General features: G+C 38.8%; 3 protein-coding genes across 9 annotated transcripts; 1 reads left to right on the forward strand and 2 right to left on the reverse strand.

The window, feature by feature from the left end:
- The first annotated feature begins 557 nt into the window (after positions 1-557).
- Positions 558-2,343, forward strand: LOC122085557. Its single transcript, XM_042654031.1, has 2 exons — positions 558-1,547; positions 1,791-2,343. Exon 1 carries the CDS (start codon positions 778-780, stop codon positions 1,465-1,467), a length of 690 nt encoding a protein of 229 aa, XP_042509965.1. The 5' UTR covers positions 558-777; the 3' UTR covers positions 1,468-1,547; positions 1,791-2,343.
- Positions 2,344-5,814: 3,471 nt separating this feature from the next.
- On the reverse strand, positions 5,815-7,433 carry LOC122086554 (E3 ubiquitin-protein ligase SGR9, amyloplastic-like). The gene has a single exon (XM_042655468.1). It carries the CDS (start codon positions 6,900-6,902, stop codon positions 6,054-6,056), a length of 849 nt encoding a protein of 282 aa, XP_042511402.1. The 5' UTR covers positions 6,903-7,433; the 3' UTR covers positions 5,815-6,053.
- A 647-nt stretch (positions 7,434-8,080) lies between these two features.
- Positions 8,081-14,241, reverse strand: LOC122086552 (CDP-diacylglycerol--glycerol-3-phosphate 3-phosphatidyltransferase 2-like). 7 transcript variants are annotated; one of them, XR_006142468.1, is made up of 10 exons: positions 13,436-14,240; positions 11,626-11,723; positions 11,461-11,511; positions 11,240-11,353; positions 9,175-9,231; positions 8,989-9,074; positions 8,752-8,868; positions 8,644-8,682; positions 8,502-8,554; positions 8,081-8,417 (listed from the first exon to the last, which is right to left on the reverse strand). XR_006142468.1 is itself a non-coding variant. In XM_042655467.1 (9 exons), exons 1-8 carry the CDS (start codon positions 13,968-13,970, stop codon positions 8,679-8,681), a joined length of 1,062 nt encoding a protein of 353 aa, XP_042511401.1. In that variant the 5' UTR covers positions 13,971-14,241; the 3' UTR covers positions 8,081-8,417; positions 8,644-8,678. The 7 variants fall into 7 exon arrangements, 3 of the variants coding, with proteins under 3 accessions (XP_042511401.1, XP_042511400.1, XP_042511399.1); XR_006142470.1 differs by lacking the exon at positions 8,644-8,682 and having other exon boundaries at positions 8,502-8,591; positions 8,683-8,868; positions 13,436-14,239; XM_042655467.1 differs by lacking the exon at positions 8,502-8,554 and having other exon boundaries at positions 13,436-14,241.
- Positions 14,242-17,087: the final 2,846 nt, after the last annotated feature.

Genomic DNA, 17,087 nt, shown 5'->3' on the forward strand with positions numbered 1-17,087 from the left:
GTTGAGATATTCTGGTCCGCCGCGTCGGTTTGGCTGAGCCCTAAGAACCCCAGGATGGGCTTGGGTTTACAACTGATGATTGAACGTTGGTTTTTTTGGACCTGATAGGATTTCGGTCCATCCGGCAGCTCGCCTTCTCGACATACCTAACAAGAAAAACCTTGAGAAAATTACATGATTACTCACTTTTGAGTTTTTTTTTACAAAATTACCCACAAAAAGTTTTGATTAATAAAAATACACAACATTGGGTATGGATTTACAAAACTACCCACCCAAAGTTTCAGTTAACAAAAATACCCAAAATTAGGTTTGGGTTTATAAAACCACCCAAAATAGTGAGTCTTAATCTTCCACATATAATTATATAGTTTTTTTATTACTAAAACTTTGAGTGGGTAGTTTTGTAAATCAAAACTCAATTTTGGATATTTTTGTTAACTTAAACTTTAAGTGGGTAATTTTATAAAGGAAAACCTAATTTTGGGTATTTTTCTTAACTGAAATTTTAGTGGGTAATTTTATAAAGGAAAACCTGGTAATCAAGTAATTTTCCCAAAAACCTTTCTGCTCCCAAGTCCCTCCCTCGTACTTTCAACCCCTTGAGATGCTTTCGCTTCTGCCGCTCTCTCGATGAAAGATTGAAATCAAATAGTTGCAGAAACCCTAGAGAGACACCTGACTCCTGAAGCGACTTCAACTTGCCGAAATTCCAGAGAGAAGGTAACATACCCTTCGTATCCTTAATCTCGTTGCCTATTACTCTATTTAGTGACAATGAAGACGATTAAAGGATCGATCACATCTTCAAATCCCATCTCACTATCAAAAGCTGCTTCAGTTCTGCACAAATTCATCAATGAGGACACTGGAGCTTCGCAAGCTGTTTCTGTGTACCTGAAACGAGCTTCCGCTGCCTTTGAAGAGCTGGTTGAGTTTCACAATGAACTCAAAGGAAGATCCCACCGCAAACACAAGAAAATTCGTATGGAGACGCTGGATAACGGAGCCCTAAAAGATGCCGAGACAAACCACGAGGAAGAAGGCACAACGGCCGCCGAGCGAGGTCGATTTATTGATTCCTTGGAGGAACAGAGTGACAGGAATAGTGGGAAACCGAAAGGAGGGGGTTTTGATGATGAAGGAATCAACAGGCAGAGAAAAAAGAAAAAGGATTTCAGTGACTATGGGCCCGAAGCCAAGGTTGGAGAAGGTGGAGCTGGCATCCGGATTGTGGAGGAGACGAAGAAAAGGAAAAAGAAAGAAGTGGAAGATGGAGGATTGAATGATTACGAGGAGCAGCATAGTAGGAAGAACAAGAAAATTGTAGACGGAGGATTGAATGATTACGAGGAGCAGCATAGTAGGAAGAACAAGAAAGTTGTAGATGGAGGATTGAATGATTACGAGGAGCGGCATATCAGGAAGAACAAGAAGAGCAAGAGGAGGAACGAAGACGAGAAATAGCCACTGGTAACCGTGGTTTTGTTGTTTGATCTACTCAGAAGAAAGCGTTCCCGAGAAAATTTAAACTGAAGTTATTCTTGGTACTTTCCGAGGCACATTCTTACTATCCACCCCCTTCTCATGCCATTTCAATGGAAACAATCTTATTTGATTCACTTAATGTGCTTATATAATGGAAATGCATTTTTTTTTCCCGTTCAAAGTATATTTGCTTCACTTTTAATCTGAATTCTGGCATTTGGCTTGATGATATACCTCAAGATTGAAATTGAACACAGTTTGCTTCATTACTTCTGAAACAAACGCCTTGATAACAACCGCAGGATTTCTGCTTCTGTGGATTAATCCAATTGACCTGCCAGTCAAGCTGCAGCCATGATCTCAGGTAGACAATGATTTTTGGAATCTATAACATGTATTTGGGAGAACTGTCTGCATGGAGATATATCATGCTATTGGACTATGCGGATGTTGGTACCAGTGGTAGTATGTTGATACATGCATACATACTTTTTTCATAGTACCTTGCAGTCACTGACTGCCATCTTATCTCCGTGTATATTTGCTTTAGTCTTCTGGGACTGGGAGTTCAGGTTTGGGGGCTGAAGAAGTCTACCTGTGGCCCAGTTGGCATTATGAAAGCGTTGGTTGCATTGTGTTTTGGCTGCCTACATAACTTTATTTTTTAAAGTCTTGAGCACCATGGGAAGAGATTGGGTACCTTATCGTATACTCTTTTGATCTGGGTCAATAAGATATGTAATTTACAGTTCATTCTGCATTGCTGGGTCATTTTGTGGTTACAATTCAGTTATACAGTTTTTGATCTGGTTGTATGATCAAAGAATATCGTGAATGCTCCAATTTGTTATGTCTCATCATCTGCTTACATTTTTTTTTTCAGGTTAGTGTTTGTGTCTCTCGTTTTATTCTCCTTGCCCTCTAAGTAGGTAATAAATGTTGTTGTAGAAAGGACCACCCAATAAAAGTATGCTGCACAAGAACTGGAAGTGGAATCTGAGCATTCCCAATTTGATTAGTAGTTTGTTTTAGCAACATAAAATTGAAAAAAAAAAAAAAATAGACCTGCATATAACATGTTTACGTTCCCTCACTTTTAATTCGCATCAAACACATGTTGGGAATGACTCCAATAGATCCTGTGATAGATTAGAGTATTTTTCCATAGGTGGCTGTCTAAACATCCACTCACTCTCTGCCCAAGGATCCAAAAAATTATGATCAGCAAGTACATCATAGCAGTCAATGACAAATAGTCATTTATTTATTGAAGTCCTGGGAATTGAACTGCAAGTTAAATGACTGAAAAGAATGGCTGATTCTAAAAGAAACAGGAAGGTAGAAAAGCAAGATTCGTGAAAGACAGGCAGGTTGTATTGGGATAGAAATATTCCTTCTAAATTGCTTATCTGGATTGTTAGTTGCACATCTTGGAGAGGCTGGATGTGTGGGCCACACTCTCTGAAGATTTAGGGATCTTGATGGTAGAATTTTCAGGGTTTATACTTTATGAGAGTGAAGGGCATTAAAGTTTTGATAAGGGAAGGGAGTTTTGGTCTAGATTGTGGTTAAGGGAAAAAATTAAACATAGAAAAATATGTGGGTGAACTGAAAATGATATATGGGGGTAATTAGTTAAGCATGGTTTCAGAAAACCATCCTGATTCGTTAATAGTATTGATCGATTTATGACCTTTAGAATTTATATTTTAATTAGGATTTAGTCATATAATTACACACTCCATTGATTGAAGTTGAATTTAAAGAATAAAGAATTTTTTTTAGCGCAAAGTTGGCTTTACAAGATAAGGAAGTTCTCTTGAGCAGAAAAAGAAGAAATCGAAGTAGGTAGGTTTTGGAGAGGAGTTTTTTGAATAACCAATATTGTTCGTTTATGATTTAGGAAGATAGAAAATAAGGAAGATTCCACTATGGCTACCAAAATGATGTAAGATAATATGGTAATGATGAAGACTGAACAGCTATAGCACCAATTATATGGCAGGAGGAAGACACCAATCTCCAACCAAGAAAAATTAATTTTCATTCATCAAATCATTTACTCATCCCAAGAGGCTGTTTTATATGGACCTCTTTCTCAAGCTAGGATTATCTTTCTGAATTATATCCACACAATAAACTTCTTGATGTGGGGCTTCTAGGGTGAGCCCTTCCTGGACAAAAGTGAATAAAGAGATTGAGAAGTATCTCTTCTTGTAGAGAAAATTCTAGGTGGAAGAGAGCTTGAACCCTATACTCCACCCCACAAGTGTAGAACAGTCCTTAGGATTCTATCCTACTTAAGCACTGAGGTGGTTGGTATTCACAAGGAGCTGAATTTTGGTGGGTAGAAAGAAATCCAAACAATGAAAATCCAAACAATGAAAAAGTAAAAGGTCAAAAAGAAAATTGTTTGTATAATTATTATTACACTCGCCTGAATCAACATATCTGGCACGTCACTTGTCTAGTTCCTCACAAATCTTATTGAGTTCTTGTTGATGCTTGAGTTTTCAGTGGGTCATTCTCATGAACTCTGTGGTCAACATCTCAATCCACCCAGACTCCCTCTGGACTTCTCTTGTTCCCATTGTCCAGCGGAGGCACCAATATTAAGTTATTAACATGAAGAATACAGTTGATTTTTTATGGGTTCTATTGTTTAATTGAATGCAGTGATTTCTTCAGTATTTTCATGGATGGGTGACATTTGATGAACTCTTTATTGTGGTGGTCATCTCGACCTATCCCAAGGTTCCCTGTTAGTGCTACTGTTAGTAAATGCTTGTGAATGAGGTGTAAACATGTCCATCAGAATTGTCATCCATGCTTTGAGTGTGGACTGCATTGCTCTCAGAGGGAAAGGTCTTAGAATTGGTTTCTGTGATCCATGAATGGAACTTGCACAGGGACTGCTGTTTGTATGTCAATGGACCATGACTTCATTTACCTCTGAGCTGTTCAAAGTCAACCTCGGTGTATTCTAATGCACCTTCTTTAAAATTGTGGTCCTAAATGCATACTAGTAAGATAATGGCCTAGAGATCTTCAGGCAGGTACTTTGTGAAAATGTGCCCTGTATTTTATTTCGTTTCCTGTTTGAGAGTCTGCAGGTCTCTGAAAATGGTGCTACGTCTTCCAGGATGTAATCAGTATTTACTTCCAACTTATAGCATTTGCAAGAAGCTTAAAATTGATGGTCACTTATGGTAGACTTTGAATGTCCTCCTATAAATTAGGTAATATTGAGAATAACATCAGGTCAGCCAACTTTGAAATCATTTAAATTCCTGCTCCACCCTCGGATCAACTTGGGCCTTGCTCTAGAGACACTAATGGGTAACTGTCTGTCTGCATGGATTTGTGTAAGGTATTTTGGTCATCACATTCGTGCATTAAAGGGAGCGCACTGACATCAGCAAGCATCTTGCTCAACAGGTATGCCTGTAAAAGGGTTTTTGGTTATGCGATAAAATAAAGGATATTTGGTGAAATAGCTTAGGTTATTGATGTATATACTCATGTCCTAATTTCCTTTTCTTCTGTCCTTTTATGGATCCAAATGAGCATTAATTGACATATTCATGAAGCTAGGCAGCTATCTCTGAAGAAGCAACACCTTATATTTTAAGAATTTGTGGAGACTCTGTATGGTGTGTACCAAAGATTAGTTTTAGAATTTGTGGAGACTCTGTATGGTGTGTACCAAAGATTAGTTTTACATCATTGTTTAATTTCATAGGATTAATATTTTGCTTTTTATGCATTGAGCCTTTTTCTGCCGTCTTTATATTTTGGAACGGTTGAAAACTTGTATGCCATATTTTGTGAACTTCAGTTTTAATTGCTCTCTGGGTCTCCATTTAATACCACTGAGGTATTAACAGAAACTTCCCCCTTATAAACAGTTGATTACGGCTCTTGGGAGGGAAGAAATAATCCCGCACCTCCTCTTTCTGATGGTTTATGATTCCATATGGAACCATGACCCTTTTTAATGGCCACTTTTACCATTACTTCTGGTCTCATTCTCTCAACTGCTGTACACTCGGTTGCCTGCTTCCCCACATTGTTACTTAGTTGGTCCATCAAGAGGATAGCAATGAAGGGATTAATGATATTTGGTGGGGGCAAGAAGGATGCGAACAGGGCATCACATGAAATTCACCCAATCTCTCTTTTTCTAACAAGAGGCTTTTATATTGAGTGGATTTCAAGTGTAGATCAAACATTTTACGAAAATGATTTTCATATGAAGACCTGATCTGGACTCCAATACGGCTGTTACGATGTCAACAACTAAATAAATGAAAGGAAGGTTATATATAGGCCTCTTCCTTGTATTGCTCCACCGGAAAAATTCAATCTTGATTTTTCTAATGATTGAAATAAAAACCCCAGATCTATATAGCTCATTAATATCAGATTTGTGGGATGTAGGGAGTATCATCGGTCTTGGTGTTCCACTGGATCACCAAGGGACCAACTAGTATATATTCTACAAATATACATACAGATGCCCTCGAAGGCTTGAACCATTGATTTATGCAAGAAAATATCAGCATCTAAGATTCCATTCCACTCTTGGTGACGAGAATCCCCCACAGCCTCTGAATCTCACCAAAGACATCGTCGGTGGGAAGCTGAAAACGGCAGCAAGGACAAGTGTTCCTCTTCTTCAGCCATGGCAGCATACACATCCAATGAAACAAGTGTTCACATGGCAATTCACACATCTCCCTATCCTCCCTCATCTCTTCCCTGCATATGACACACTCCACACCACAACCATTAATCTCCACTGACGGCAGCGCCACCACCGCAGCAACTGACGCTGCCACCTCCCTTACCATCTCATCACCACAACCCGCCGCATCAAGAAACCTCCGGCACTTTATCGTTAAATCGACATACGGAGTCAAGACGGTGCTACTAGACTCTCCGAGACCCGCCAACGTCAATAAGCTACTACGCATTACGTAGTCGTTGAGACCTATGTGCCACTCGGCTGGTGAACCCTGTAAAGCTTGGGGTTCCTGCTGGTGGACTTCGCAGAGGAGCATGAGAAGCAAGGCAGCGTCGAGGTCGCTCAAGTTCAATTTGAGGAAGGAAGAGGAGGTTTTGAAGAAGCGTGTGAGGTGTGTGAGGGTGGATAGGAAATAACGAGCTATTAGGAGAGCTTTCTGGTGAAGGGATATGGTTTGGAGGTGGTGGAGAGCTAGTGGGAAACGAGTGGAGGAACGGAGGAGGGAACAGAGGTGGTGGTGATGACGCCGGAACTCCAACGATAAGGAGTGTATGAGATCGGAGAATTGGTGGGTGTTGAGGGTGCAGATTGCTGCCATGATTGTCTCGCTGGGTTCCTTCTCCTTCTTCTCCTTGTCTTCCATGAAGGGATTTCTGATGTCAATCATGTCATATGTGCGACTCTTTGGGAAGATGAGGGAGGTGGAGAACGTGTGGCTTTATAAAATGAACTTGAAACTTGAAAGACTAATCTGGTTTGGCCTTCCACCTTCGTGAGTAATAAGGGTAAAAGGCAAGGCAGGAAAGGAAATTTGAAGGGCCAGAAGATGTAAGTATGGAGAGGAGAAAAGTCTTCCTCAGTTCTAATCTCTAATGGAGAAAGTGAGTGTGTGGTTGGAGCATTCTTGCCGTCGTTTTCCTAGTGGCTTCTCTGCCACTGGGCTGGACTCCTCTCATCTCGGTTTGGTAAGTAGTTCTCTTCCTCTTTCTTTTCTGATGATGTTGTGATTTGTGTGAAGGAGAGAGAGAGTGAAATTAAAATGTGGGCTCACCGCTCACCGCTCACGTACATAATCGATGATGTGTATGGTTTGTACGTGTCCCTTTGTCAAATTGTCTCAAAGTCCCCCAGAACGCCTTAACAATTGAGAAAACTGGAAACTTAACGAGTGACCATAAAGAAGGTGACAGGAGCAAAGGCGCAGCTCAAGCTTCTCTGTAACTTATCGCCCTTTGTTGTTCTCCCATCTATCTTTTTACAGTTCTACACACAAACTCCCCTTATCTAGGTTCGGGTAAGTTGTTACGTGGCTGGGGCTCTTCCCACTTGTTCCTTGAATTCAACACTCTTAAGAGGTGAGAGTGTCTCCGGTTTTGATCAAATGGAACGCTTGAGTCTATAGAAAGCAGTCCATGGCCGGGTGAAGAGTGTAAAAATGGTGTACACAATGTACGAGGCTCTATCCATAGCAGGGCTATGGGTGAAGAGTATTACTACACATAAACCAACAGCATTGGATCAAACATTGGTTGTACTTCCGTTCTTTATTTTATATTAAAGAAGCTCCATTCATGCTCATGTTAACTGCATAGATTTGTTTTCCAGCTTCAGTGGGGGGTATTTGGGAGGGTATTAAAGCACTTTTTGGGGCTCTTAAAATTTCTCAAGTATCAGTTAAAAAAAAGACAGGAAGAGATTGACTGGATTCTGATTGCTGGGAGAATTGATCATTTCTAGCTGGTACTCATCCTCTAGTTCCCTGTTTCAATAATCCTTTTGTTTTTTTCTAGGAAAAGAGGAAGAAAAAGAGGGAGATGAAAAGTCAATCATGTATGACCAACAGGAGAAAAAAAAGAGAATTCGATCTGCTTTGCTTATTTTTTGTTTCATATCTACCTTGTAGGAAGGCTACAATCTGCTTTTGTTCCACAACTGAATTTCATTTCAATATATAGACCTCTTGCAAGATCATCTAAATATGTTCAATTTAATCATCTATGTTTACATACAATCTTCCATCAAGACTTCCCCAAAGATCTTCAGTTGCCACCTATTAACCAATTTCCCAAATTTTCTCCACTTGAGAGACGGACGGAGGCAGCGACACTGCTCCAAAAAGCTATTCTGGAAGAGTAGATGTGATAAAGAACCACCACTTTGGACAAATCACTTCCCAGGAAAACTGCCATTAAGAGAGTAACAAAATGCCCAGATAATGTCTCCTGCTATAACATCTAAAATATATTACAATAGTTTAAAGGCGGACCTTTCTCTCAATTCACTCCCAAGTATGATTGTTGATCCTTAGGAGTTTTTAGACTGTAACAAACCCCACCATCAGGCCAAATCATCACTTCTTGATCAATGAAAGTGAAACAACAAAACAAGAATTATTTCCTCCTCCTTACCAGTTTCGACTGAAACTAATTATCCGTCAGCTACTTTACCTGAAGAAGTACCATTTGTGTCAATGGAGGTGGATATAGATTAGCTCAACAACAAAAGGAGAAACCTACTTCAGCAACATTCTCCATATCTTCCTCATGTACACGGCCAATGACCACACGGCAAGACCAGCTGAGATGTAAAGTAAAATAACACCCGAGGCAACTAGAATTCCTGACCCTGTTAGACTGTAAAATTTGCAAAAAGGAAAAGATGGAAATTAAAGAATTTTTTCTACTTTTCTTGTAAGAATTCCTATGGATATTTATGAAGTCATTCAGGAAAATAACAGAATATTAATCTATTACCTACTGTCTCGTGCAGCCAATAGTGCAGTCAGTGCAGTCATTTGTGTAGCCGTTTTCCACTTCCCAAGATTATTTACAGCAACAGCCTGACAAGCAATATTTTTTGAATTATATTGGGAATTAAATATAACCAATTAGCATCCCAATGGTTTGTTACAAGGTAGAGAGCTATAGTTGGAAAAGAACCTCGAGAACTTTACTATTTTGTGAAGCAGCCCATTCCCTTACTGCTGACATTGTTATCTACAAAAAGGAAAGGTTGGGGGGGGTGGGGGCAAATAACTTTAGATATATTCAAATGATATAAAAAATAATAACCAGAAGAAGAAGAAGTAACAACAATTTCTGCAGGAACAACGCACATCTTGGTCCCAATTAGACTGTCCATGCATAGTTTAACAAGAGCCATGTAGATTTTTGATAAACTAATAGTGTCGTCTGAAAATTTTCATGTGCAAAGGGTATTGACATGAGTAAATACTATACAGTTCCATTACTTCTAGCTCAAATTATAGCCAATAGGGTATCAACATGAGCCAACCATGATTTGATATGGTTTGGCCACAGCTGGAGTATTATGAAGCAGGTATTGGCTGAAGCAAGCTCCATAAGGTTCTGCAACACGTTAAACAGCTGTTACAATGGTTTCTCGGATCAGAAGATGGTAGCCATCAGGAGGTTTGCTCATTTATCTAATTGTTCTACTGTACAAGAAAGCAAAGAGGATAAAACAACAGGGTCCGTGAACCACAAGTTGTTGCCATGATTAGTACCTTAAACAACAGCAATGGCTGTTTTAAGAGACGTAGATCCATATATTAAACCAACATAGAGTAGTACTTCCTGTCAAGGGCTTGTATGTTCTCGAACTTAGCTAGCATACCACAACTAACATATATAGAAAAGTAACATTTGTGCAAGAAGGCCAAACTTCTTGCCAATGTAAACAGGCATTTGCCACAACCATTTCAAAAAAATAATTCATCAAAATACCGCCATTCCATATCTCCTTCAACATCCCCAACCGATGCCGACCAATGAGTGGAAGAAACCTGGGCTTGGGATTTGGAAGATTGGATTTACAGCACCATGCGTAGACACCCAAACCCATCCTTCTTTTGGTGCCTAATTTGGCTGGATCAATTCCAAAGATAAGAATAGAAGTTATTGAAAGATAAATGTTCAAAGATGCATTTTCACCTCTTAACTGAACTAACCTGTATACAAGTTACCGAAAGAGCAATGTTCAAAGATGCTTTTTCACCTCTTACATGAACTAACCTGAACCAGAAGGAAAAAAAGGGGGGGGGGGGGAGGCAGTGCAATTTGCCAGAAACTTACAGGTGGTACAGTTAAGTAGATTTTGCACAGTTCAGACTTCAGCATAACCTGGTTTTCATCCACAAACATGATGTGCCTCAACACTCAACTTTCTGTCTAAAATGTCATTGATGCAGTTGCCTTGGCTTAGCTGGATCGGAATGACCAGCTTTGGAGACCTAAGCCAAGACACAACCGACCCAACCTGGTTTTCTTGTCTAAAGGAGGTAGGTAGCCTGCATAGGAGATATGATCAATTTCTTTTGTTTTTCAAACCCTTAAATAAGGTTTTCCATCATTACCCTTCCTTATGTTTCACTATTACTCCCTACCCTTATTTTGTTTCCATTCCAAGTTTACCCTTCCCACTAATACGTTGCATTCCCTTTGCTTGTGTCTTGAAGTTCCAATAAATTATGGTAGTGCCATTACTTGTTACTTTCCTTTATCAAGTGCTGGACAGCCCTGGACTGTTATATAAATTACAATTTTGACATTGTTCATAGTACTTGAGTTGTTTAACTGTTTGGATGGGCCCAAAACATCCGAATCAGGTGAAACCCTATTGCACTAGTCATCAGGAGTAGAAAACTCAGATCTAAGAAGGGACCGGGAATTTTGCAAGTGCTAGAGTTGAATTAAAAATATTCCTTGAATTATTATAAACCTCTAGTTTGGGGGAAAGATTTATCATACAAGCAAGAACTACATTCTCAAACTTCATGTTCTAGAATTCCATTGGGGTAAGATGTCTAATTGATGAACCTATGTTAAGTGTGGCATGCATACTTTCAAAATACTAGAGCAGCATGAAAAATTGAGATGTAAAGAAGAAAAACACAAATATAGACAAAAGGTGCATCCACGGGTGTAAGTCAATCCCAAAGTGGTAGTATAGCTATATGAGATGCAGTAGTGATCAGGCAATCACCTCTCTACCAATTATGGCAATTGAAGGTACCGTTAATAGCCATGGTACTTCTCCCAGCATAGAAACTTCCAATGGTCTGGTACACAATAACACCAAGGTTGCAGCAACCATAAGCTGCATTCAATGAACAGAATAAGCAAACAAAGACCTCATACAGATAGACAACTAGTTCAATCAACATAACATTCTTTTCTTTTGGGGTTCAAATGAGGAGCTCAAACCTTATCAGCTACAGGGTCCAAAAATGCACCAAATGTCGTTCCTAATCCCATCTGATACACACAGGAGGAGAAATTTCCAGAGATAAAAAAGAGATAAAGTGGGAGCAATGGAAAGATTGTTCCTAAAAAATGTGGCTCTTTCAGAATCATTCACAAGTTGAGTACCTTTCGAGCAATGTACCCATCAAGCCAATCTGTAAATGCAGCAACAATGAAAATACCTGTTGTTGCTGTTGTTCCCCAAGAACCATTCATGTAAAATGCTAGTGAGCAAAATCAAAATGTTAGATTCATCGATAAACAGATTTCAAACAGCAATGAATGGTAGTAAACTAGGCAAAATATCAAATATAGAACGGGCAATAATTTTATGCATTGGAATTACTCTCATAGTTTGAAGACATCAAATCAGAAAATGATTATGGTATTTTCACTTCATACTCTAATTGCAACCCCCCCTTCCAACCCACAAGAGAGAAGTAATTCTAGGTAACTTTCTTTATATGTTGGATTAGCAAGCACTACCATGAAAGCCAAAGGACTATATGCAGAAAATATGGACAAAAACTCCCTGGACACAGCATACAATAAGTTACTAGAAGCTTCATCTCAACCAACCAATCTGCTGTAAAGTTACCCGGCCTTCTTCTCCAATGAAAAGAGATATTTCTACGAGAGCATAAGGATCTCAACTTCCTAATCAAATGAGTAGTATCTCTAAGGACCTGAATTCAGAGAGGGCATCCATCCAATAGTTGTAGTTGAACCCCCCCCCTCCCAACAAAAAAAAAAATCAGATGCTGGCACTGTATGGTAGTAGGCAGTACCTAGGTCCATAATCACCCCCCAGGTGGAAAAATTTGCCATCAGAGAGTCCCAAGACACCAGTAGGACCTGAAAAATGTCACTTAAAACTACCACTGATCCCTGTCACTCCTGGTCACAAAGCTGCTGCAATCAATATTAATGGCCAACAGGGATGAAGGGATCTACTTATTAACCTGTCTGAAAGCGAATGGATTCATAGCATGATCTTTAACATAGTTCTTTTCTAGAGGCAAAGAGCGCAATCTAGAACAAAATGGAGTCACTCAATTCTTTTGGGTATCTGGTTGAAGAAATCTTTGGTTCGTCTGATAATATTGGAACTAAATGAGCAAGTCAATGAGACTGCCTGATAACTTGCTCTCATCATAGACATGTTTAAGCATAGACACTGCATTGAAAAACGTTGTCCAAGCATACTCATGAACCAGCTGAACAATAAACGTGTCCTCTTACAAATATACCGGTCAGTGTGCACTTTGATTCAACATTAGCCCAGACAAGAATATTAAATTATGGAATGGCTCCAAGTTTGAACCATTTTTCCCAACAATCTCTAAATCTCCCAAGTGAAACAGTAGGAAGAAGTATCAACATTCTGAAGGAAAGGCAACCGTCATCAAATTGATACCAAATGCCATGTATAATTTGGGGATTAATAAGCATTCAATGCAATGGGAAGTAACACTAGATTTCCTCCAAGAACAGTAAAGAATCTATTTCTCTTTTAACATAAACTTTATTGTTCTACCTCTGTAGGTGGGTAACTCAATAGATGTAATATCAAATTTCAGACCCTTCAAGGGATCAATTGGATTGATACGTCAGCTGAAGGTCCCTCTTCAATCACCAGAATCAAAATCAATTTGCGAATTAGCAAGGGTCATGTTCTGACAGGCGTCATTCTTAAGTTATTTGGGGTCCAAATTTCGAAAGGGTTTCGTTCAGTTTCTTTCACGCAAAAAAGCAAACATCGTGCATACATACAGCAAATAAAAACAAAGATGTCATATCAAAACCAACAAATAATTGGAGGGGCGAAAGAAACCATAAATCTAAAGCACATAACAATATATAACCTAATGAGAGAAAAACAGATCTGAAATTGATAATCCATGGATTCTTTTCAATCAAAAGAAATGAAACATACTGCAAATGATGAGCGGAACGGCGGCAACGCGAGCAAGCGTTAAGATTGTAGGCAATGTAAGCAACCTAGAAGGCTGCAGTTGTTGTTGAAATGAGTGGTGATCGTGGTTCAATTGCAATCGTTCTTTCTCAACCCTATCGTCTTTATCTTCAGAACCCATATCGGCTACAGGACCTCCAGTCGATCCAGAAAAAGAAGAAAAAACTCTTTTACCCAAATTTCTACGCAAGCTAACATTGGGAAAGGAAGCGCCAAAAGGTGCATATGAAAGTCGTCTCCACCCTTCCTTCCATCCCACCGAGAATCGCTCTCCGTTATCACCGCTACTATTACTACTACTACTCCCGAGAGCCACCGATCCCTTCGCTCCCGTCATCACCCCAACATCCATCATCGCAGTCGCAGCAGTCTTGCCGCTATCGATATCGATATTGCCATTGTTAATGCTTATCCTGCGCACCCATTTGTTAATCAGTGGAGACTTCTTGCCGCAAATTGAAGGTACCGTGGTGACTTTAATAAGTGCTGCTGCCATTGTGGCTTTAATCTGAAATTTTAAGTGAAAACCCCAAAAAAAAAAATTAAAAAAATTACACGGGATCGCACGAACTCAGTCTTTTGTGTTGTGTTGGCGAGGTGGATGGAACGAGGGATTGGGATTGGTTTCCTCACTTTCCTTAAACTACGCCATTTATGAGGGATTTATTTCTGAGTTGGGAACTTCGAATTAGGTAGACGTTGCAGATGGAGAGCCGGCACCAAGCCAGACGGGGACCTAAAATGGGAAAGAAAAATGACAGGTAATTCATTGGTATCTTTCGAAAATGAAATTATTTTATGCGTTTTTTGGGGAAATTGAAAAAGAAACGTCTACTTTACACCCTCTCACATTGAGATCAAAGGGTAAGAAGAAAGCTCGAAAGGCAATTTGATTCTGTACTCTGACATAGAATGGGTATGAAATGAAATTTAAGGGTGTCAACCGGTTCGGTTCGGTTTTGATTCAATTTCAAATGATGGTTATATGAACAATAACCAAACCAAGAACCGACTCGGTTCTATATTTAGATACTCAAGTGGATTCAATTTGGCTTGGTTCGGTTTCAATTCCAATTCGGTTTTAATATGTAATTTTAATTCGGTTTTGTACTTCGGTTTTAATTCGATTATGAAAACGGTTCTACTACTTTGAACCATGAATGTGATGGACCAAAGACCATAATGGGCTCAAGTTATGGGCCTTATGGCCATTGCTAACTCCAAAATTGTTTTAGCATGTAAATATGTGATGATAAATTGTAAAAAACATTTATCACCTAACAAAAAAAACTAGCAAAAAACACTCTTGAATTTTCAAAATTGAATACTGAAAAAATCCCACTTGAGTCTTAACGATACTGCCATACTAGGATTTTTTTTTTTTTTTTAAGACAATTCGATTCGGTTTCTATTTGAACCAATGGTTCTTACACCTGAAATCGAAACTGAACCAAACCGAAGAGCATACTCATATACTCATATCGAATTTTTAATTCGGTTCAGTTTGGTTTGGTTTATTCGGCTCAATATCAGTTTCGGTATTCAGTTCTAGTTCCCAATTGATATCCTTAGTAATGATCATTCTCTCTCATGAAAGATAAAAATTTTACCACGATTGATACTTTTTTATGCTTTCTCATTGGCCCTGCATTGATATAGAGAAGGCCAACATTGTCATTTAGTGTGAACTTTCTTTCTACTTCTAGTTATTATTTGAAGAAAATATTGCTATCTAGTCGCGTGGTCGCTACACCAACATCATGGGTAATGAGAGGGCATCATAGAACATCAACATTGATGGGATTCTTGATTTTATTTGGGCACGGCCACAATCTCATGTGTTTGGGCTCATGAACCACGCGACCATGTACCACTAATCCCTGTGAAGAGGTGTAGTGCATGGCTTTGGCTAAAATAGTCTTTTTCCCAATAAATAAATGGGAAAGTGTTTGAAGCGTGACTTACTCCACCACCCACTGTATCTTTATCTCCTTCCCCAATTAAGGGTAGAGATATCATTTACATTGGTGGAGGGTGGAGAGACAGGAGCGCTAGGCCATGCTTTCAAGTAAAAACCATTTCCCTGAAATATATTTGGGAGAAAGAAGCCTAGACATAACCCCTGTTTCAAGGCATTTGTGAAAATACACCACTGCCCCTTGAAGCCAAGGGTTGAGCACGTAGGGAATGAATGCGGTTAGTACTGAATGTGGTTAGCCTTCCTCTTCCAAAAAATTTAAAGGGCAAGGATATCATTTCATAGCATACTACGTCTGGGCGTGGAGATGGTATACATATAACATTTTTTTCTCCCCATATATATATTTTTGTGTGTGTTGAATGAGGTTAGGTATGCCAATGATTTTCTTGAGCTAACGATGATGGGTATAAAGAGAGGAGGAGAGAGAGAGAGACATAAATCTAGATATATTGGCGTCATACACAGCATGTATCCTATATATACATATATAGAGAGAGAGAGAGAAAAAAAAAAATAGAATATGTAATGTGAAGAGCCATTTCTAGCACTTCATGTTCAGAGAACTTTTTCCCAATAATTTTTTTTTTTTGTTTGAAAAAGTTTTCCTTCATTTCTCGGTGAAGGAATTAACAGTTAGGATGTGACCCCCCGTCTCCTCCCTAATCTCCCCCTATTGTATGTGATAGGCCACAATGAATTGATGCTTCAGGAAAACTTTAATTCGAGGAGAGGATAAAACCTTTTTCTCTATACATATAGGGACATGTTAGGCACATATATATCTAACTAATACACTTATCCTCCGTTTAGAACAATTTTTGTTAGGTACAACATTCAGTACTTATTCATCAAATTATTTATTTTATGGTGCAACACCCTTCTCTTGTGCATTATTCATTTTATGAAAATGAAGATTTTATATGTTTCACCTTACCTTGATTATTATACCATCTAACAAATCAAGATTCATTACCTAATCTATAAAAAGAAGAAAAAAAGGTCATTACCTAGTATCATCCCGTAATATATTTTGCCCCTTTGACTTTTGGTGACATTAATTGTTGTGTTCTTTATTTGAAAAAAAGAAAAAAGAAAAAAAAATGGTGTCTACGTATCACATTGAAAGTAAGGTGGTGCTTTACTGGCTAATAGAAAAAATGGTAAACCTAATTTTCTTATCTTCGATTCAATGATCAAAGAAATCGTTTTGAGGGACAATTCAATTTTTTATATCATAGAAATAGTGTTTTTTTCTTTTTTCGTTCTCGTTCTTTCCTATGAATTTATGTGATAAGCAGATTGAAACCAAAACTAAACAAATCGAGTCAAAATCAAAATTTTTTTATTGATTTGATTTCGAATTCACAATCTCCCCACTGAAATTGACTCAACTTAGTCAAAACTGAGTCAAACCGATCGATTTGACACCCCTAAAATTAGCCCATTTGTAAAAATGCTAACAGAAATGTTTTAGCCTTTGCATGGTGAATAAGCAAACAAAAACGTTTAAAGATTGGCTTACTAGTTGGGGTAGGGCCGTAGCCCGTAGGGGTGTATGAATTGAACGACCTTGAGTCGGTGGCGCGTTGCGACGGTGCCTTTTGAAATCCCTAGTGTAACATCATGTGATAT

This window comes from Macadamia integrifolia, chromosome 8 (assembly GCF_013358625.1).
Source record: "Macadamia integrifolia cultivar HAES 741 chromosome 8, SCU_Mint_v3, whole genome shotgun sequence".
NCBI lineage: Eukaryota > Viridiplantae > Streptophyta > Magnoliopsida > Proteales > Proteaceae > Macadamia > Macadamia integrifolia.

Bases quoted from the DNA above. Each gene is read 5' to 3' on its own strand.
- LOC122086552 (XM_042655467.1), bottom strand. From the start codon at position 13,970: ATGGCAGCAGCACTTATTAAAGTCACCACGGTACCTTCAATTTGCGGC. The intron at 11,724-13,435 runs GTATGTTTCATT...TTTGCTCACTAG, and splicing joins CGTTCCGCTCATCATTTGCA to CATTTTACATGAATGGTTCT. The intron at 8,869-8,988 runs GTAATAGATTAA...CAAATTTTACAG, and splicing joins TTGGCTGCACGAGACAGTAG to TCTAACAGGGTCAGGAATTC.
- LOC122085557 (XM_042654031.1), top strand. From the start codon at position 778: ATGAAGACGATTAAAGGATCGATCACATCTTCAAATCCCATCTCACTA.
- LOC122086554 (XM_042655468.1), bottom strand. From the start codon at position 6,902: ATGATTGACATCAGAAATCCCTTCATGGAAGACAAGGAGAAGAAGGAG.